Here is a 22,405-nt window from a genome sequence, read left to right as displayed (position 1 = left end):
AATAAAAAAAAAAATCCCGTAGGGTCCGATTGGTCCGATTGGTCCGACCATCGGACCCCACAAGGATGGATCGGACCTTGTATTAAAAAATAAAAAAAAAAATTAAAAAAAAAAAATTATTTGGGCCGATGGGTCCGATGGTCCGACCATCGGACCCCTATGGGGACCATCGGACCCTTGTTCCAAAAAATAAAAAAAAATAAGAAAAACACATCGGACCCGACCATCGGACCCATTGGTGGACCATCGGACCCATCGGGTCTTCGCCCCTGCCAACAAATTTTCTTCCACGTCGGGCCACCCTTCGGGCCAGCATCGGGCCCGACGAAAAAAAATGCAGAAAAACAGCAAAATCCCAGTTTTCACATGCAGCAAAAATTATAACAGAAAAAATAACAAAATAACAGCAACAATCCACAGATCAATCATCAAACACAACATTTTTAATTAAAAATGACAACAACAAACAAGATTTAGAAAAAAAAAAAAAAATTAATTACTTAGCCATTGATGGAGCTTGTATGTGTTCTTGCTTCTAATGTGGTGGATTAGTGTGGTAGCTTGTAGTGTGGAAGGTTGTAGCTTTTAGTGATGAGTGAAGAGAAGAAAATTTTTTTGGTGGTTGTGGAAGCTTTCGGGTGGAATGTTTGTTGAATTGATGAGAAAAAGGTTGGAGTGGGTAGATGTAGGTGGGGAGGGTATTATGGGAAAAATACAAAAAGTGTCATATAAAATTAATTATATATAGTTTTAGTTTAGGGGAATAATATATGGGTTATTTAAGCATGGAAATTCAAATTTCCCAATTTAAAAATAAGATAGGATATAATCAAATTTAAAAATAAGATAAATAATTAAGCAAAAAGATAGATATTTGCTAATTTCAAATTCAAATTACACTAATATCATTAATTAAATTAAAATAAATATTAAATAAATTAATTATGTTAATTAGAATTGAATTAGGAATAGTAAATATATAAATACAAAACTACACAAAAAATCGGAAGTTAATTCCATGAAAAAGCATGAAAAAACGAAGAAAAACGAAAAAATTGCAAGCTGTACGGACAGTATGCCAAGCATACTGTCCGCGCGCGCACACCAGCTGTTGGGCCGAGAAAACTCGGCGGAATGGGAATTTGCAGCATTCCCGCGCGCGTAGGGGGCTTCAGACAAGGTTCCGCGCGCGCATGAGGGGATTCAGACAGCAAGCTCGGTCGTTGCTTGTCTGAATTCGCGCGCGCGTGGGTGATGTTGAGCATCCCTATCTTTTTTCGAATCTTCAAAAAATTATAACTAATTCAAATTAAATCGAAATTGAGTTCTGTAAAAAAGTAACTTGCTTAATTTTTTCCATACTATCCAATAAAAATAATTCCAGAAACAAATATTCAATTATTTTTCACGAAAATTCACAAACATCAATCAATCATCATATAACACTCAATACAACATGAAACCATCCAAATAACAAACAATCGTTTTGAAGTCCAAATTTCTTGCAAGCAAATCAATTACCATGGCTCTGAGGCCAGTTATTGGAATTTGTTTTACCAGGATCTTAGATCTACTCACAAGTATGTTGTTTAACACCCTAAATATGAACTTTCTAAAACGATAAATTAAACACATATAAAGTTAAGAAAAAAAAACTTACATTAATGCAGCGGAATTAATGTCTCCTTCCACTCAGATCTCTAACCCTTGTATCCTTTCTGTAGCAGAGTATAATCAAAATATGAGCCCAAATGTCTTTCTTATTTGAGTTTGATCCTTCACAGTCTTCCAATCTATGATTGAGTTACTGCTTGCTGTGTGTGGGCACTTACTCTTTCACTAGGGTCGAAATTTTATGAAGAAAAGAAGAGAAGAGGGTTTCGGCCTATAGAAGAAAATAGGGAAGGCTCAGTTTTTCTGAAGAGAGAAATTTCTGTCAGAAGATGTTATAAAAAGCATGTTATTTGACTGAGCCATCACTTTCTAGTTATAGGCAACTACTAGGTTTAGGTTAGGAATTATTTGACATTAAAATAATGAAAATATTAATTTGAATTTCCACAAATAGTGGCCGGCCATGGTGTGGTTTATGGGCCCCACTTGATTTTGCAGTTTTAACAAATTTTATTTCTATTTTCTCAAAAACGCCATTTTTCTAATTCTAACCATTTAAATGCCAAAACTAATTATTTAATAACTAAAATAGATTATTAAATAATATTGTTATTTAATTAAATTATTAACTAGACATATAAAGTCCATTAATAAATAAATAAACCTAGAATCTCTTTTCTTTACAATTTCACCACTGCTTAGTGAAAATTCACAAATTAGACATAGTCTAACTTTAGAATTATAATTGATCAATCACGAATCAATTAATGAGTCTTACAAGCAGAATGTTCTCAACTAGAATGGGGACCATGGATCTATATGCTGAGCTTCCAATAAGTGAACCAAATTTACCAAGTAAATTTCTACTTATTAATTCTTCGTTGAATCCACTCTTAGAACTTAGAATTGCACTCTCAGACTTATATAGAGCATATTATATGTTCCACGATATCAATATGATATCTCATTTAACCATTGTTATAATCTTATTGTGATTTAAAGATCCTCTATATAGATGATCTACATCAGGATGGGATTTCTTTACCGTTCTCACCCCTCAATGTATTTTGCCCCTTAAAACACTTAGCTACCTATAAATGGTGTTTAGTGATCTAATAATTAGTCAGTTAAACAAGAGCTCATCCATTTACTTCTATTTGCTAAGCTCGAAGAGAATCATCACTTGACTTCTATACACCAGTAGAAGCTATAGATTCCATATTTATGTTTAGCACTCCCACTCAATCATACTATCATGTTCCCAAAATATACGTATCACCCTGACCTAAAAGTAGGCTTAACTAATAAATCAAAGAACATGAATACTACTCCTGAGTTGAGCCTAAGCATATCAGGATTTAGATTCTTTTAATCTTAAGATCAACTACTGATATTGACTTAAAAAGATATATATAACGGTAAGTTTGTAATATCTTAACTTAGTTGCAATATCGGTCCAGTCCAATGTATACTCCATACATTCGAAACTAGTATACTTTACTAATGTCCTGGAAAGAACATAGCACTTACTCCAAGTGTAAGTACACATCATCGCTGATTATCACATCAGTGTAAATCCAATAACATTGATGAAACAGGGACTTATTCTTTTGATTCATATGATCACAATCACATTCCACTGTGTTGACGATACTGTAATTGTGAATAAACATATGATCTGGATTTAACTGATTTTGTGTGTAAATGTAATAAACAAATTTAAACCATTAGCATGTAAAAATTCGTGCAAACATAAATCACTTCAAATTTCTTATATTGATTACTAATCAGATTGTAAAGAGTTTTATTTAGGGCATAAAACCCAACATTACCGTTACACCTTCAATGTATTTTATCCTTAAAACACTTAGCTTCGTATAAATGATATTTCAGCGATGTGAAATGAGATCTCCACCATTTATCTCTGTTTAGCCAAGCTCGAAGGATATCATTGTTTCACTTCTAAATTACTATAGAAGTTATAGATTCCATATTTATGTTAGCGCTCTCACTCAATTGTACTATCATGTTCCCAAAATGTACGTATCACCCTGACCCAAAAGTAGGCCTAACTAACAAATCAAAGAACATGTATAATACTCTTGAGATCGAACCTAAACATATCAAGATTAAGATCATTTGATCTAGGATCAACAGGTGATATTGAATTGAATAGATATTACGGTAAATTTAATATATCTAATCAAAGTTCAATATCGGTCCCTTCCGATGTATACTCCATACATCCGATACTGGTAAACTTTGCCAATGCCCTGGAAAGGACATAACACTTATCCAAGGTGTAAGAATACCTATCGCTGATTATCATGTCAGTCTAAATCCAGTGAACTGACAAATCAGGGAATAAACTTTTAAACATATAATTAAGATTATATTCCACTGTGCTGACAACACTATAATCATTAACAAATTCATATGTTCTGGACTTAAATAGAATTCATACATTATATACATAATCATGAAATAAATCATGTGAACCATGCAACATAAAATGTTATTTCTGATCTTTATTAATAAGTAAATCTGATTATATTGAAATGAGTTTTATTTAGGGCATAAAACCCAACAATAGTCTCATCCATTGTTGTAATAGTCTGAAAACCACGAGAAATATTCTCAGTAGAGGATTCTCCAAATAACAAAGGCTTGGGACTCGGGAGAGGTCTCGCATTCAGTTGCAGAATCGTAGCAGTTAAGGTGTTCCTAGCCAAACGTGTGATGAGCGACCAAGCGTTTCCTTTCGAAAAGTCAGCCCGATATCTGTCATACTTTAAAGAGGGAAGTGCAGATCCCTTTAAACTCGGGCCATAAGCTAATTCAAAGTCAATACCATTATCCATATTTTCAAGATGAACAAAGCATTTGTTAAAGGAATGGCCAATTATACCACACTCCATACAATATTCAGGAAGACGTTCATATCGAAATTCCACCCAAAATTCATCCCTAACTTTTGGCAGGGTGATCATACGACCTCTTAACAGTGGTAGTCTAATATCCATACGAACCCGAAATCGAAGAAAATGACCCCAACCTTCATCACAGGAATCCTCATGAACTTCAAGAAATTCACCAATAATATTGCCCAACGATTTAGCCAAAGATTGGGATTTACTCAGGAAAGGAAGCATATATGCTTGAACCCAAAATGGTGAGAAAACCATAGATTCGGGTGTGACATTTTGTAAAACAGTAGGCGTATACAAGACTATATGTTGATTTTGAAAATACCATGGCTCCATCCGAAGAGCTCTAAGTTTATCCCTAAAGCAACCAAAAGTAATAAAAAATAACCCTGAATGATGTTCTAAAATAACTACCTTAAACCGCCCATCCCAATGTTTAGCCATTTGACGTTGAAGAGTGTTTTAACCAAACTTTCCTTGGGGATAAAATGCGGACCACCATAAGAAGATCCAAAGATTCACCAACAGCAGGAGCAGCACCATCGTCTGTAATGGCCACCACAGAACGTTCAGTATTAGTTAGATTAATAGTTGATTTCATACGATCAACAAGGGGATCCATGCTCGCAACAGTGAATGCAAAAGAGAACAAAGGAACTAGAAAAACCCGCCAAGAAACAATCAAAAACGAAAGAAACTTGGATTGAAAGTAGCAGTTACTGGTATGGAAAAATAAGAAGAAGAGGGAAAACAAGGAAGGAAACTGGGCAAAACCATAAAAAACTGTTAAAAGACATATTAACTGCCACATAACACTAAAGTGGGCAGACGCTCTTTTATCTAATTTATTTATTTATCTTATTTTTTTATTTTAATTTTTATCAAATAAAAGAACAAAAATTTCTATGCCTTTCCCTAGTATTTTTCGCCTTGAAGTGATGGAAGCTATGACTTTAATGTATAGTGTGCAATGGCTAAAGGACCTTCAATTATTTGTTTACTATATAGAAACAAATTCTCTTTTAGTGGTTAAAGAATTGCAATCATCTAAATCTTGTATTTCCGATTTCTATTGTTTATTAATAAATATTTCTCAATTAGTGTCCAATTTCTCTAGAGTGCAGATTTCTGTTTAAGTTTGCTAATCCTGTTGCTAAACTTGCTAGCTAAATATACTATTTTGATGGACTCTACTTGTACTTGATTAGAAGAATTGACTCCTTCTATAAATGCTTATTATATTAAGAACCTTTAATTTAATATAATACACATTTTCATCTTTAAAAAATACAAAAATTTCATTCAATTTTATTCTCACTCATTTTCCATTCTATTTTTATTTTGTATCCAAATAACACTGAACAGTATTCCTTTCCGTAAGAATAAAGAAAGTTGCAGAACATCCCTATCATCAATTTCCAAAAAAATAAAAAAATCTTTGCAATCACCATAGGTCGGTAGGCACTAAACCGTACATTAAATAAATATTTAAGCATATTTTCTGATCATTATCCAGAAGAAGTGACACAAAAACCCTAAATCCCCAATTTTTAATAAGAATTATTATTTTCTTTTAGGGCTGTTTTGCCGCCTTAATTTCAAAATTTACCGCTCCCTGTTTTGAGTTTCCCCCTAATCAGTAATCCGCCTTTATATATTCTCCACATTCCCCAACCCCACCCATGATATATATATAGTTTCAAATCTATTGTTTCAGAAACTATCTCTCTCTTTCTCTCTATGGTCTAAAAATTTGTTTTTTTTTTTGTGGACATGGAAGTGCAAGCTATGCAGACACAGTCAAGCGAAGCCGTGCCGGAGGCTGAAGAGGGAGCATTCGGCAGTCATGATAAGGTACGAGAAATTAACGAGAGTTTTGTTGATGATCGAGATATGGAGGTTCAAGTGAAAGTCACGGAAAGTGATGAGTGTGTGCGAGAGAATAAAGAAAATCCCGTTTTTATTGATGATTGCGGTATTGAGAATCAAGTAAAAGTATCTGAATGTGGTGAGGGAATACGGGTAAGTGAAAGAGACAGGTTTGATGATCGCGGTATTGACGGTGAAGAGGATGTCGTAAAAAGTGATGAGAAAGTATTGGCAAATAGTGGGAAAGCATCGGAAAGTGATGAGAAAATGCCCGATAGTAAGGATAGTTTTGTTGTCGGTGGCAGTATCGAGGGTGAAAAGGAAGTCTTTGAAGGTGGTGAGAAAGTTTCCGAAAATGACGGGAAAATATCGGAAAGTGATGAGAAAGCACGGGAATGTCAGGAAAGTTTTGTTGATGATTGCTGTGTCGACGGTGAAGTTAAAGTGTCCGATAATGGCCGGAAACTCTCCGAAGGTACTGCGATATTGCCAGAAAGGAAGGAGAGTTTTGCTGTTGATTGCGGTATTGAGGGTAAGAAGGTTGTGATAGCCAGGGATTCAGCTGGGGTCGTGGTCGGTAATGGAGCTTCTGGCAACAAACGAGGAAGGCCTAAGAAGTCTTCGAATCAAAGTCCGAAACTTTCGAAGGGGAATGGTCAGGCTAATAATGGTCAAAGAAGGAAAAAAAAGAAGCTTCGGAAAGTTGATGGGGAGAGTAGTGTTAGTGAAAGTGAGAAAGTTGAAAGGGTTGGTGTTAGTGGTGATTCTGTTGATAAGCTTGAATATGGTCCACTGAAGTCTAGTCTTAGGGTTAGAACAAAGGTCAGGTATATGGAAACAATGGAGATCGATTTATATGACAAGGATTCTAAAATAAAGAAGGGTCGAGTAAGGGGTGGTGTAAAGAAGAATGATTTAGAGAGAGAAGTCGTGAACGATAGCAGTAAAAAGGAGGATTTGACAGGAGGTCGATTGGAAAATAAAAGGAGGATAAAAAATGAGGATTCCTTAATGTGCCATCAATGCCAAAGGAACGACAAAGGCAGGGTTGTTAGATGTAAACAGTGTGAGAGAAAGCGGTTTTGTATACCTTGCATACAGAACTGGTATGCATTTTTTGATTTGCGATGTGTTGGTTTCTTCGTTTCTAATTTCTTAACACGTCTTGAGTTTCTTGCTTTTATTGGTCTTGAAATTGCAAAGCTAGTTTGTGCTGTACATGATGAAATATCATGGATGCATATATATTATCATACATATTTGTGGTGTGTTTGAGCATCATAGCATTCCATAAATTACCGAAGCAACAATGAATGCAATAAGGTAGTCATACATAACGGAGGGCAATATATTGTTTTTTTAAGTAACAGCGTGGGTTGAGGGGGTTTTTTTATATCTGTTCTACTTGATTTTTTTTTTTTTTGGTGAGGACTTGATCTTGGAATTATATCAATTAGTTAGATTTAATCTGGTCTCAGTCTTGCAGAACAGAGATTTTTATAATAAATATTTAGTTTTTTTTTTAAGTTTGGTAGTCATTACAGTTAGGCGTCAACTGATGTGGTATCCTCATAAAGATAAAGTTTTTGATGTTCTAATAAACTTATAAACGGTTACCTTTTGTAGTTGTTGACTCTATCTTTTACATTGTGTTGCTGTTTTCTCATTGGGCATAACCTTGTGTAGGTATCCTAATACACCTGAAGAGGACATTGCTGAGTCATGTCCTGTATGCAGGGAAAATTGTAACTGCAAATCCTGCTTGCGCTTAGATGTGCCCCTGAAGGTCAGTTCCCCATTTTTTGCAGTCTGCACATCTAGTAAATGCTAAAATAGTTGTTTTTACGAGTGAATTTTCACAACATTTGGTTGTGTTGCTGCAGAAATTGACAAAGAAGGAAGTTAATGTTAGCAATGATGATGAAATTGAGTATTCTAGGTATTTGCTTCAACACATTATTCCATTTATGAGAAGACTAAATGCTGAACAAGTGATTGAAAGAGAGCTAGAGGCTAAAAGACAAGGTATATCAACTTGATTCTTTTTCTCCCATTCTTTTATACTACCGGACATTGTATCAAGTCTGTTTCAGGTCATGTGTGTAGCTCTTTGAAAATCTCAAGATGGAATTGAATATGTTGGTTCTTTGTTTTTCTTCTTGAAACTTGGATGAAAAATGTTAATGGAATTTACAATGAAAGTTTGAATGGATGTTCGTATTGGCAGGAATAGCTGTGTCAGAGCTAAAGATACAAGAAGCAGGTTGCTCTCAAAAAGAACGTGTGTATTGGTAGGGCATCAGCATAAATTAACATAAACTTTAAAATAGTTTATTTATTATTTTGGTTTCTCAAATTCAGTTCTTTTTGGCAGCAACAACTGCAGAACTTCAATAGTTGATTTTCACAGAAGCTGTCCTAGATGCTCATATGACCTTTGCCTCATTTGCTGCCGCGAGATTCGAGATGGACACCTGCGCGGGGGTGGGGAGGATGCTGTCTTTCAGTTTATTAATAGAGGCTTGGAATACTTACACGGTGGTAAGCCTAATAAACCTCAAGTCACTATCTTTTCGGACAGTGTAAGGCCAACCTCTGAGTGGAAAGCAAATGATGATGGAGGAATTCCATGTCCTCCAAAGGATATGCATGGTTGCAGTGATGGTCTCCTGGAACTGAGATGCATTTTTTCTGAAAATTTTGTCTCTGATTTGGTAAAGAAAGGAGAAGAAATGGCAGAAACTTACAATCTAATTGACATGTCTGAAATTCCTGGACAACAATGTTTGTGCTCCAGTTCAAGGGATGTGAGTCAATTGAACAATGGAACAGTAAGGAAGGCTGCTTCTCGAGAGGATTCGGATGACAATTATTTGTACTGTCCAACAGCCATAGAAATCCAACAAGAGGATCTAAAACATTTCAGGTTGCATTGGAGTAGAGGTGAACCTGTAATTGTTAGTAATGTGCTTGAAACTACTTCAGGTTTAAGCTGGGAACCGTTGGTCATGTGGCGAGCATGTCGCCAAATGAATCATACCAAGCATAGTAAACATTTGGAAGTCAAGGCAATTGATTGTTTGGATTGGTGTGAGGTTAGTTTTGTAGCCAAATTTTTGTTAAATACCAATAGTGTTACCAATGAATTGGTTTTGCTTCTATTTGCTTATTATTTTCTCTTAACTGCTTGCTTACTTTTGCTTGTAATGAGTTCTTAAGTAATTTTTCTTTTATGGTTATAATTTATAGGATCAAATGGTTTAGAAAGGCGCATTTGAGGTGGAGGAAAGCCTCCTCAAGGCTTAAACATTAAAGTGTAGGGAGATGTAAGCTTCCCTGATTTGAGGTGCTGCCTCATAGGGTGAGGGAGGTGCAAACCTCCCTTAATCTTTTGAAATAGGGTAAGAGCCCAGAAAATGAGCCCATTATGAATTGAACTTTAATACTAAGACTTCAGCCTTGGTATGTTAAGAATTCTAATTATTTATAAAGCCCAACAAATGTATAGTTATTTTAGAAACCTAATCAACACTTGAGTAGTGTTCACCTAATTATTTTCCCTTTTCTCAAAAATAAATAGCAAAGCTTGGGAGAAAGTCAGTCAAAGACATGCTTCCTTTGTCGCTTTTTCTAATATAAATAACAAAGCCATTACTAATCAAATTTGTTCTATTATAGTAGAATCTAAGAGAATTATAGAAAATTAATGGGCATTCTATGCTATGTTGGTGATAGAATAATCTTAGAGTAAAAATATGTCCCAAAATAAATACCAGTAATGAATTCCTCAAGTGATCTTTTTTTTTGAAAAACAATGACAAAGGTACAATATCGAGTTTTCAAGAAGCTCGTTTCTCCGAATTCCCAATCTTTTGAGAAGATTGGTCTTCCCACAAATAATCTACTCCTTTTTAATTCCAAGCTAATTTAAATGAGGTTGCTCCCTTTCTATTTATAAGCATTGATTTTAAAAAGACTTAGGCCACATGATTACAATTGGATCAATAGAATTAAAATACTAAGACAACTCATGCTATGCACTTAAGAGACTAAGTATTTCCTTTAATCATTTTGTGATACAAAAGATAAGTCTTAGGCTTATCAGTTGGAGTTTAATTGACAGTAAATGTCATGTGTAATGGTGATTTATTTGACATCTTACTCTTAATTTCAAACAATTTCTTTTATTTTATGTTTTATTATTCATTCTTTATATACTTAGGTATTTATAAATATTTTTTAATTAAGTATTTGAGGCTCATGCCTCATTACACCCTGAGGTTTACACCATTGCCTCGTAGAGACAAAATGCCTGGAGGCTTAAAATGCTTTCTTAAACAAGACGCGAACAATATTGGGATCATAAGACTTGCATATTTTTGTCCAGGTTTATGAATTCTGTATTTTCATCTTCTATATAATGTTTTTAAAATTTGTTGTTTCCTGTACTGTCTGTTCTGTATATATGTTAACCCTTCTTTTCTCTTCTAATATTATAATAGCTTTTTATGTTTGTGTCTTTTCTTTCCATATATTTTTGTCATCATGATTGTTGTTATGCTTATTGCTTTCATTTAAATGCATGCATATGTTTTTTGCAATGCTGATTTGACTTGTTGAAATGCAGGCAGACATTAATATCCATCAATTCTTTACTGGGTATTTAGAAGGTCGGTTTGATTTTAAAAACTGGCCTCAAATACTGAAGCTGAAAGATTGGCCTCCAACTAATTTATTTGAAGAGCGTCTGCCCCGTCATAATATGGAGTTTTTATGTTGCTTGCCATTTAAGGAATACACACACCCTCATAATGGTTTTCTAAACCTGGCTGTCAAACTGCCCAAGAAGGCTATAAAACCAGACATGGGACCCAAGACATACATTGCATATGGTATTCAGCAAGAGCTTGGACGGGGAGATTCTGTAACCAAGCTTCATTGTGACATGTCTGATGCAGTATGTTGGCTATCCTTAAAATACATATTCTATCTAAGTCTTGGAATTTGCATGGAGTATATGTAACTCCTATTTCTTAATATACTTTTAAAATGGTGGTAACTTTTTAATTCAGAATGAAAGGACAAAAGTGAATGGGTGAATCTTGACCTGTGTTTCAATTATTCTCTCCTCTGAGTTGGTACCAAAGTAGTTTTATGAGTCTTCTTGAATACCTTGTCCCTGCTAGACAAATTTATCATATTATACTGTAGAGATCAAAAAATGTTTCAAGGTTTGGTTGTGTTTCATAGTTTCTAACTTTCTAGGTAGGCTATTGTATCTTCTAGGGTTTAATATACTTTTAATGCATGCAGTTGGTCTAAAATGTTGATTCTGACTATGTGATAGTTAGAGCTCTACCTTGTTATACATAATCTGACATTTTTGGAATTTTCATCATATATATATGTATGTATATTTTCATTGAGAAGACAATTTGCCTCACCGGACTATGTGTAGTTGTCTTTTTATACACACTCACACAATTATTTATTGACTATTAGAGTTGGGATGTACTATATGTACTTCATGAGGTGTATTTACTCTAATTTCTTCTTTGTCCCACCTCTATGCTCTTGTCCACCACGTGTTGGACAAAATTTAGGATTCTTTACACACATTCATATCACAACTAACCTTCTATGAATGACTTCATCAGTAAGGTGATTAGCTCCAATTTGAACCTTTATTCTAATTGCAGATTATATAGAATACTTATGATTCTACTTTTTTTGTATTCATACAAGCTCCTTGCTATATCTTATTGTTACAAGATAATAGTTTACTCTTCTGAAAGAAAATCATAAGTACAATTTTAGATTGTAGAAGTTATCTGGATCATTATTAATAGCATTTACCCTGTTTCTATTCTTAATATGTAAGTTATTCGTATTTCAGGTGAATGTTCTGATGCACACTGCTGATGTTAGCTTCACACCTGAGCAACTTACTGTTATAGAAAACCTGAAAGAGAAGCACAATAAGCAAGACCAAAGAGAAATTTTTGGAAATGATCAGACTGTGGATAACGAGGTTGATGATAAAAAATCTGTAAAGAAGAAAGAGGCAAAGTTAGGGCAAGATAAAAGTGGTCATAGTATTGATCACTCGCTAAATTTTGAAAATAAACTGCAAAACTTGGAAATGGCCGAGGGTGGTGCTCTTTGGGACATTTTCAGGAGAGAGGATGTTCCCAAGCTGCAGGAATATCTGAAACAGCACTTCAGAGAATTCAGGCATGTTCACTGCTCTCCATTAGAACAGGTAATTGCACCGTAAATAGTTTTATTAAATGTGTTTTTTTTTTAACTTAATTGTTGCTTGATGGTTTAAAAGATAATGTAATCCCAGTTTGTATTTTCAGTGTTTAAAGTTATTCAGAATTACTAATTACTTTTCTAGTAATGTCTCTATGTGAAATGAGATTGTTTTTCTGTGACCTTACCATTCAAGACTTTCTGAATTTGTTTAAGTTGACTCATTATTCCTGTCAAATGTCCATTGTTATTGCTCATTTACACTGCCTTTTTATAGTATGTAAATGGAAGGGTTTTAACATGCTTAAAGGCTTTTAATTCTTTATTCTTATTGCTAGTGGTGAAAACAGATATATATATATATATATATATATATATATATATATATATATATATATATTTAATAACTAAATGAATTTATAGTGCTTAATTGGATTTTGTAGGCTTGTTAGCTTTTAGGTTTTGTACTGTGTCAAACTGGAATTTGGCCTGGCTGGTTGATTGAGGCTAGGCTAATTCAATGAAAGTATTCTTAAATATTAATGTTTAAAGTAGGTCATGCAACTAGCTTAGTATGTCAATTTGCTTGGATGGCTCTAATGACCATTTCCCTTAAGACATCTTATTTATGTAGAGAGGACTGGGCTGGACTCATAGTATTGCGTTGTAGACCATCACAAATTTTAACCATGTCAAATGTGCTTGGTTAAGGTGCATTGAGTTGAGGGAATTCTTTAAAAATCTAAATCTTCAAAATCAAAAAACATAGTTGGAGCTTTAGTGCTAGTATATTATTTGATTTTACTTGCATAATCACATGCCCTTCTTCATTCCCTGGAGATTCAATTGGAGCTTTAGTGCTAGTTTTTATTTGTTTCTACTTGCATAATCACATGCCCTTCATTCCCTGGAGGTTTATTTATTTATATATTTGGGTTGCCTAGTATTTTTATTATTTAATGCTTCTTTTTGGTGCCATAGGTTATTCATCCCATACATGACCAGACCATTTATTTGACTATGGAGCACAAAAGGAAACTCAAGGAGGAATATGGTTAGTTCATTATAGATGTGTGTGGAATGGTTCTATTCATAAATCACCCCTTTTACATGCTTGCATGCTATTTAATAGGAATTGAACCATGGTCTTTTGTTCAAAAACTTGGAGATGCTGTCTTCATACCTGCTGGTTGTCCCCATCAAGTCAGAAATTTGAAGGTAAAAAAATCACATGCTTATTATACTGAAGCTGTTATATTTGTTGATGAAACAGATGATGTACATATCTCTATTCCATTACTTTGGACAATCTTACTTTGTAAAGATGAAGGCCTTGTAGGCTTGCTTTGGCCTGCTTGTTTTTGGCAACAGATATTTGCTACTTTTTCCCATTATCTTTTTGAATGCATGTTCCATGAGTATAAGTAGGTGGCTGTCTATGTGTTTTTCTTTTTCCCTACAATTGCATGCTTGCTTCTAGTCATGTTTATTAGATTTAAGTTTGATTGCCTCTTTCAAATGTTCATTTTGTGCTTGCATAAAAATTTCAATGCATGTTCATTTGCTATAAGTGGGCTGTATTGTTTTTTGTTTCTTAAAACTTTTATGCAATAGAGATAGTTTGATGGTTGATACGAATTGTTAGCTATTTAGAATTAAGAGTCTAGTATATTGTATATGTTGGAAAACATTAATTTGACCCCAATTACTTTAGGAGATTAAATGTTACATCTTAAGGGATCTTGTAGTTATTGTATTCCTTGATTCTATACTCTAGAGAGTTGGTTTGACCAAGGAGTTTATTGATCTTTAATACTTTAGTAGGTTTCATAGTTTTAATTTGGCCTAATGTATTGCATCGATGATGTTTTCTTTTGTGATGGTATTACATTTTTGAGCTCTTGGGCTTCATTATTTTTAGCTTCTTTGCTGATTTTCTTCAATTTAAAGAACTCAGTTCTTCATTGTTCTTTGATACCTTTAACAAGGTATTTTCTTTGCCTTCATAGCTGATTTTCCTAACTTCTAAAGAACTATGGTCTGCCATGTTCTTTGATACCCATATCATAGTATTTATTCTTTTGATTGCCATTTTTCTTCCTGTCTTCAATTCATGTTGGAGATATCTAAAATCACAAACACTTCTGCTTGGCAAGCAATCAAAACTAGGTCAAAAATTGACAGGGGTGATTTAAAGGCTGTTTGACTGTTTGACTGTTTTTCAGTTTTTAGTTTTCATAATTGTTTTTTTAAAAGTGAGAATAAAAAACAAGTTATTAAAACTTATTTTAGTTTTTAGAGGCGTTTTTTGAATGCGTCGTTTTGAGGCGCGCCTCGAGGCATAAGCCTTAAACGCCTTTTAAAACATTTTGTTTGGCTCTAGGGTTTGAGTATGTGAACTAAAATGTAAAATAGAATATGTTACATAAAAAACTTATTTTTGAAAATTGAAAACGACATTTTGATGTTTTTTGTTTTTTAGTTTTTTAAAACTCATTTAAAAAAAGTTTGCCAAACAACCTCTATTAGTTTTTTAAAAATATTTTTTTGTTTTTTAAAATTAATAATAATTTTTAAGTTCTGAAGCCAAACAACCTCTTAATATGTTGGTTGCTTATTGATTGAATGGGGAGAATTGCTTGCAATAGTCTTAAGTAGTATGAACTCATTTAAAGGGTAGAGGAAAAATAAGTAATTTTCCTGGTACAGGTCCTAAGGAAGGAGATTTGAAATTTGATTCATGGGATAAGGAAGATTCAATAGTGATGTCTTGGCTTTGGAACTTATTCTTTAGAAATTAGTAAGACTTGCATTTTCTATAATGTTGCCGAGGAGATTGAAAGGTTGGTAGGCTGAAGTATTCAAACATTTGAAAAGCAAAAATCTATGAGATTAAGATGAAGGTTGCTACTACAAAACATGGAAATCAAATTGTAACTAAATATTCCAATCTCTTGCAAGGTCTTTGGCAGAGATGGATCATTATCAATATATGCAAATGAAGTGTAGTAAAGATTCAGCCAAACTTGAAAGATTTATTGAAAGATAACCATATGACTTTTTGGGTGGCCTTAATATGGAATTTGATGTAGAACACAAGTACAAATCCTTGGGAATGAAGGTTTGCTTTTTGTTAATGCATTATTTTCATTGTTCTTGCTGAAGAGGGAAGGAGTTACGATAGAGAATAATGCTGTTGGGAGATTGACATTAGTGTTTTTATTAATGTAAAAACAATTGTGATGGAAATTTTTGTTGAACCATCATTCATTGAAAAAAAGCAAGTAGTGTATGGAAATTTTTGTTGAACCATCATTCATTGAAAAAAAGCAAGTAGTTACACTAGATGAAACCTTTCAATAGGAATAATTTGTGGTGCACTTATTGCAAACATCCTATCACACTAAAGATATGTGTTTTATGCTTCTCAACAAGCTAGCAACTTAAGCCAATAATGGAGCATGGAGAAATGGACAAGGGGCCAAGGTAAAGCTAATATGATTAGAATGCAATTAATTGAGAAACAACCCTGTGGCACCTATCAAATTCAATAGATTGAGAGATTAAAGAATTTTTTATGATGGCTGCACTTGTCATCAAGCTTTGTAGGTATTTGTAATCTTGCCTTTTCAAGTACATCTTTTTATGCTCTTGATGCTTTGGATAATGCGACTCACACATGGATTATTAGCTTTGGAGTTACAAATCGTTTTACCTTTTCCTCCGCAAAATATTATTCCTTTATACCTTGTCCTTGTAAGAAAATAGCATAGCTAATGATTTAATCGCGTCATTTGTTTGTCAAGATGTTTCTATGAATAGTCCACATATTTTTTTTTTCATGTCCCAAAATTATTCACTAATCTTGTATCTGTCCCAAAACTCATTAAAGATACTGTAGCGAGACATTAGGTCCTTCTCATTGTGAATTTTGGGAAATGGGTACAAGGAACATTATTGAACATGCTAGGAAAAGAGATGGCCTTTACTAACCAAATGAACAATGTAAAGTTGAAATGGTTTTCCTCTATTCAATAATGATGGGTATTGGCGTTCATCATATTTGTCTTTGGTTCCCATAATTTATTGCTCTTTAAATCTTGTTTCCTTCAGCATTCAATAGAGTTGTTGTTGATTGTTTTCATTGTGATGTTTGAACTTGCAAATCACAATCATGCTACTTTTCTAGTAAGTAATAAAAGTGCTTTTGTTGTATGCACTCTTTTTCATAATGGGGATCCTTAATTGTTCCTGGCATTAAGGAGCTTGTTGGGTTGTGTTGTCTATATATTTTTTGGACTTACAATATTTATGGCAAGAAGTAGGAACTCGATATATCTAAGACTACGACACTGTTTAGTGAATGCAACGTAAAATAGAGACAATAGTTAGATAAAAAAAGGTTTTCGTGTTCCTTACTTGGTTAAACACCCTCAATGAAGTACAAGGATGTTTAGTCAGTCGTCTCTTCTTTTTGATATTGATGAAGCTTTTTTTTTTGAAGACCATCGTGAAGAAGCATGACGCTGAGTCATGCTTACTGGTTTGGAATGCCAACCTATTAATGGATTGACTCTTATTTGTAGGTCTTATTCTTTTTCGTGTAACAAATTTGACCCTAATCTCCCACAACCAAATTGTAAGGATGAGAAATCTTGGTGTGGTCATTGTCAACACCATTGATAATTTCAATCTTCCCGCAAGGAAATTCATGGAAAACTAGCCAAGTATACTCCTCAGTGCCAAAGTTATAGGGAATCATAGCAAAACCCTAACTCAAGGTAATATTGATATCCCACTAGGCATTGCTTCACTCATTTAGTAAAAAACAACTTGAACATTTATACGATCTTCTTGAATTAGTCCTCTCTAAATTTGTTTTTTGGTTCTAGATCTCTTAGTGCTTTATGCTTTGTTGCACGCTATGGTAATTTCTCCTCTAAAAAATTCTCTAACACCATTGACAATTTCAATCTACTTGCTCGGAAATTCATGGAAAACTAGCCAAGTGGACTCCTCAGTGCCAAAGTTACATGGAATCGTAGCAAACCTAGACTCAAGGTAATATTGATATCCCACTAGGCATTGCTTCACTCTCATTTAGTAAGGAACAACTTGCACATTTATATGATCTTTGAATTAGTCCTCACTAAATTTATTTTTTTGGTTCCAGATCTCTTAGTGCATTATGCTTTGTTCCACACTATGGTAATTTCTCCTCTAAAAAATTCTCTAACACCTTGGATAATTGATTCAGGTGCTTCTGATCATATGGCCGATTTAAATTATTTGTTTGAATCCTAAACTCCTTATTCTTATAATTCTATTTGTCAATATAGTCTATGCTACTCTTTTTTGCTTTTGTAGGAATTGGTACAACTAAATTGTTGAGTGACTGAGTTCTCAAGTCAATCATTCATGCTCTTTTTTTAAAATGAAATTAAAGTTTTGTTAGTAAGTTGAATACTGATAATTGTTGTCTTGCTTAATTTATATTCGACTATTGTCAACTTTAGGAACTATCCTTGGGGAGTATGATTGATTGTGCTAGGATTAATGGACTTTATTTCTTTGAAAATCAACAACTTTTCAATATTAATAATTATTTGCTTCTTTGCAGTGTGATATTCGTCACCTCTTAGAAGTTGCTCTAGCCTTGATATTTATTATCCATGTTCTTAAGTACCTTTGGAGGATGCTATTCTCACTGCTGCCTATTAACAACCCCATAATCGTTCACTTCGTTTTAGGACAACCATAAAACTTTGCCTATTAAGACATTTGGTTGTAGTGCATTTCTTCATGTATCCATTGGTTACTCTAGGGATGCACTAAACTTGACCCTAGAGCCATTAAAAATGTATTCATTGGTTACTCTCCTACTTAAAAAGGCTATCGATGCTATTGTCCTCTTAGAAAGAAGATGTATGTCTCAATGGTCGTAAGCTTCTTTGCAAACTCTTTGTACTTCCCTCCCACCTTGCTCCAGGGGGGACAACACTTGTCTGCAACACAAGGCTTTGTGGTCATGGGGGTTAGAACTACCTCTCAATCAATCTTCTACAAAAGACTTTGATCAAAGAATTTGAAGTCAAGGATCTTAGAACACTAAGATACTTTCTAGGTATGGAATTTGCTAGACATAAGAATATTTTTGTATGGAAAAGGAATTGTATTCTTGATCTTCTAAAAGAAACCAAAAATGCTGGTAGTAAGCCTTGCAAAGCTCCAATCAAACTTGTAAACAAAGCATGAAAGTTCATAGCAGATACATTTGACAAGGGAAGATACCAAGAGTTAGGTGGAAAGCTCATCTATCTCTCACACACTAAACCTGACATTGTTTTTGCTATGAGTCTAGTAAGTCAGTATATACATACATCATGTTCACCTCAGTAGTTGAAGTAGGCAAAGTGTTATTTTTCAAGAAAGCTCTTGAATGAACTGTTGAAACAGATGTATATAAAATCAACACACATCTTACAAAAGAGAAGCTTGAAAGTGGTTTAATTTGCACTATATTTGTCTCTACATAGAATCAATTTGCAACTCACCTTTCCAGTGCAGTTTTTTATGTCTCTAGTTGACAAGCTTGGAATTGGTAATCCATTTTTTAGCTTGAGGGAAGTGTTGGAAAACATGGTTTTGACCTAATTAATTTAGGAGATTAAATGTTATATCTTATGAGGTTTAGTAGTTATTGTATTCATTGGTTTTAGAAATTTAGTTTCACCTAGGATATTCTTTGTAATTCTTTTTTAGTTTAGCTTCTGGGGATGTATATTTTTATATATTTGCACTAAATGTAATGTATCGAAAAACATTTAATGTCAGTTTATAAGTATCAAGATTACATATTATGGGCTGTATTCAATTGCCAGTAGCAGCCTCTGGTGTGTTGTGAGTGGTGTCAAGCGAATTGAGTTTTTTTTTTTAATTTTTTTTTATTTTTTATCTTATCAAGTTGTAAATATGATTATTTCTGAAATGTTCTTATAAATATGGTATTTTCTAATTTTTGTTTTTTTGCTTACAAATGTTTTCTTTGTGTAATTTTATGTAGTTTAGTTATAATTTTTCATAACATTCTTATGTATATATTGGTTGGGTGTTGGTCATCTTTCCCTAACAAATGTGCGAGTTTAAATTTTCCCAAATCACAGTGGGTGTGAAATGACAAAATTTGCTTTACAAGAAGGTTGGGATTTGATTGAGAGGGTGACTAGTATTTCTTAAGCATCCTATATACTAAGTAGTCGGCTATGTCATTTGATTGCAATCATACTAGTCTTCATGTGGTGTACTTACTACACAGGAGTCAGCAGCAAACTATCCAAGATGCTACAAGTGTTATTATTGGTTTTCAGTCTAGTTAGTGTGCTTTTGACGGTTTATGTCCAAATAGGCAGTTAAAGATTAGTCAAGGCTGAGTTGTGACTCTTGTGAGTTAATACTATATAATGGGATTTTGAAAACTAACCACATCTTTGGATTATCTCCCAGTGGCATTCCCAAATATTTCAAAGGCCAATTACCCACTGCCTAGCCTATATTACTTGCCTTTGAAAGCAGCTACACCTCATTCAGATCAGTAGTCTTATTTATATGTAGTGTTGCACAGTAAGTGGATTTCTCTGAATTACCTTGAGATTGACGGTATTTCTTGTAATACTATGTAATTTTTCGTTTTTCAGCTTGAGTAGCTGTGTGCATTATCAATGAGAACTAATTTAGCTATTTCTAGTGTGAGGGAGCGAGGGAAGGAGGTTTATACAAGTTGAGTAGGGTTTAGGGTGATGATATTTTAATCCTTTTGGTTATGTATTTTCATGTTTTATGGTTTTCTGGTTTCTGTGGTGATTGTGTAGTTTTCTTGAAAAAAGTATGATTAGTATTGAACTAAAGTAAAGTTGCATATGCTAGAGAGTTATGATTACTGTTCTGTTTATGCTAGTTCTCTATCTTTCAAAACATTAAAAAATAAGGGTGGTGTTCTGTTCTTTTTTTCCCAGTCCTGCATAAAGGTTGCACTTGACTTTGTCTCGCCAGAAAATGTTGGTGAGTGCATTCGATTAGCAGAGGAATTCCGAGAACTTCCCATTAGTCACAAGGCCAACGAGGACAAATTGGAGGTACGTGATCTTTAGGTTCATGTAGGATGGTGTTATGTGGTTAATGTCTTATCTATTCTTGCTGTTTGTATTTGATCAGATCACTTTCAGTTGTATCTATCTTAAAGATATTCCATACTGGAATTCTACGTTATTTGTAGATCTTAGGTGGCATTCAGTATATTTAAGGACTCATTTATAACTTACATAAAGTATTTTTAATTTGCAATTTTTGAGTAGGTGAAGAAAATGACCCTTTATGCAACGTTGTCGGCTTTGAGAACTCTGGATCCAGATTTAAACCTTGGTTTGCTTTCAGAAACAAGGTTAGTTTGTCATAACTTGTATGTGTTTATTGCAAAATTGTTTTAAGACTTGCTTCAAGCTTTTAGATATTTCTCTATTATGTTAACTTCTGTAAACTAATTTTTCTTTTTCTGGTATGGTTTCGTGTCTTGTATTCGCTAGTATAGAGTATATTGAGATAAGTAGATGGTGTTATTTTAGCTTATTAAAAAAGTTGGAATTGCCAGATTAACTTAAGTTTGAATTATTTATCAGACGTTTTTTTTTCTTTTCTTTTATAAACCCATTATTGGATTGTAATAGAAGTTGTGCTCATTCTCAGGTCTGAAACAACTGGGTCGAAGCGAAAAAAGATCACCCAGTCCTAATTACTTTCAACTTAACTATTCACCATACTTACGACTGGTATAATTTTCTCCATTGTTTTTGGAGTTGTTTATTGTATCAAAATAGGCTACTCTGCCCACGTGCCAGGAGTTCTCTGATTTTGTCTAGTAGTATTGGCAGAGTTTAGGTGGCACAAGGAAAAGTTAATTCACTTTTGTGAGAAACTCCTTCTGTAGATAGATATATTAGGAAGTAATATAATGTACCTCTATAAAAATGTAGTGAGTATATTCGGAATGACTGATCTTTCTTGTAAGACTACGGAATCGACGTGTAGCCATTAAAGATCGCCAACTCAAGTAGCTCCATCTCAATTTATGTGGTATCATTTTATTCCAGTTTTTGGTTTCAAGCAATTTTTACATTACATCCGAAACTAAATAATTTGAATGCCTAATGCTGTTTGATTGAGGTTGAATAGAGTTGGCTAGAGTAACTAAGTTTTGAGATTTGTTTGAGTTATGGAGATACAAATTCTGTTGAAATGTTTAATTTATACCCTCTTGGTTCTTTGAAGTTACAACACAATAAAATGGTGATTTTAATAAACAACTATTCAAGTGTTTAGTGCACTTGAAAAATGAAGCTTGTTTTCATTCGTTGTGGTGCACAACAAAAGCAAAAATAAACTAGTACTTTTCATCAGTGAAATTTTGTTGGATTTGTGTATATTATGCAAGCATGTGCCCGTTTATATGATTGATAGTGTATTTTGGAAGGAAAATTAGTATGTGTATATTATGCAAGTATGTGCCAACGAATGGGACACCTTATTAGAAAACATAACCCAAAGTAACAAAACAGCATAAAACTAAATCACTAACACTAACCCTATGTTAGAGGAGTGGATGAAGAGGTCGATTTCTTTATTTGGTAGAAAGTATTAGGGAAGGATGGAAAGTGGAGAGTAAATCTACCTAAATTTCTAAAAATTAA

The 22,405-nt window shown here is 33.8% G+C and overlaps 1 protein-coding gene across 4 annotated transcripts; it reads left to right on the top strand.

Annotated features, from left to right (window-relative positions):
• The first annotated feature begins 5,889 nt into the window (after positions 1-5,889).
• On the top strand, positions 5,890-21,807 carry LOC115721711 (lysine-specific demethylase JMJ26). Of its 4 annotated transcripts, none has more exons than XR_004012654.2 (12): positions 5,890-7,516; positions 8,097-8,196; positions 8,294-8,435; positions 8,629-8,701; positions 8,785-9,505; positions 11,038-11,367; positions 12,307-12,672; positions 13,647-13,719; positions 13,798-13,883; positions 17,252-17,446; positions 17,670-17,726; positions 20,678-20,797. XR_004012654.2 is itself a non-coding variant. In XM_030650780.2 (12 exons), the coding sequence occupies exons 1-12, from the start codon at positions 6,315-6,317 to the stop codon at positions 21,448-21,450; spliced, it is 3,345 nt and encodes a 1,114-aa protein (XP_030506640.2). In that variant the 5' UTR covers positions 5,891-6,314; the 3' UTR covers positions 21,451-21,807. The 4 variants fall into 4 exon arrangements, 2 of the variants coding, with proteins under 2 accessions (XP_030506640.2, XP_030506641.2); XM_030650780.2 differs by lacking the exons at positions 17,252-17,446; positions 17,670-17,726 and adding exons at positions 21,017-21,102; positions 21,405-21,807 and having other exon boundaries at positions 5,891-7,516; XM_030650781.2 differs by lacking the exons at positions 17,252-17,446; positions 17,670-17,726 and adding exons at positions 21,017-21,102; positions 21,405-21,807 and having other exon boundaries at positions 5,892-7,516; positions 8,638-8,701.
• Positions 21,808-22,405: the final 598 nt, after the last annotated feature.

Source organism: Cannabis sativa, chromosome 9, assembly GCF_029168945.1.
Source record: "Cannabis sativa cultivar Pink pepper isolate KNU-18-1 chromosome 9, ASM2916894v1, whole genome shotgun sequence".
Classification (NCBI taxonomy): domain Eukaryota; kingdom Viridiplantae; phylum Streptophyta; class Magnoliopsida; order Rosales; family Cannabaceae; genus Cannabis; species Cannabis sativa.
Note: the sequence above shows the minus strand (reverse complement) of the source record. Positions and strands in the feature narration are given on the sequence as shown.

Excerpts from the sequence above, each read along its gene's own strand:
- LOC115721711 (XM_030650780.2), top strand. The coding sequence starts at position 6,315 with ATGGAAGTGCAAGCTATGCAGACACAGTCAAGCGAAGCCGTGCCGGAG. Across the intron at positions 8,197-8,293 it reads GCTTAGATGTGCCCCTGAAG|AAATTGACAAAGAAGGAAGT; the intron begins GTCAGTTCCCCA and ends GTGTTGCTGCAG. Across the intron at positions 21,103-21,404 it reads GGTTTGCTTTCAGAAACAAG|GTCTGAAACAACTGGGTCGA; the intron begins GTTAGTTTGTCA and ends GCTCATTCTCAG.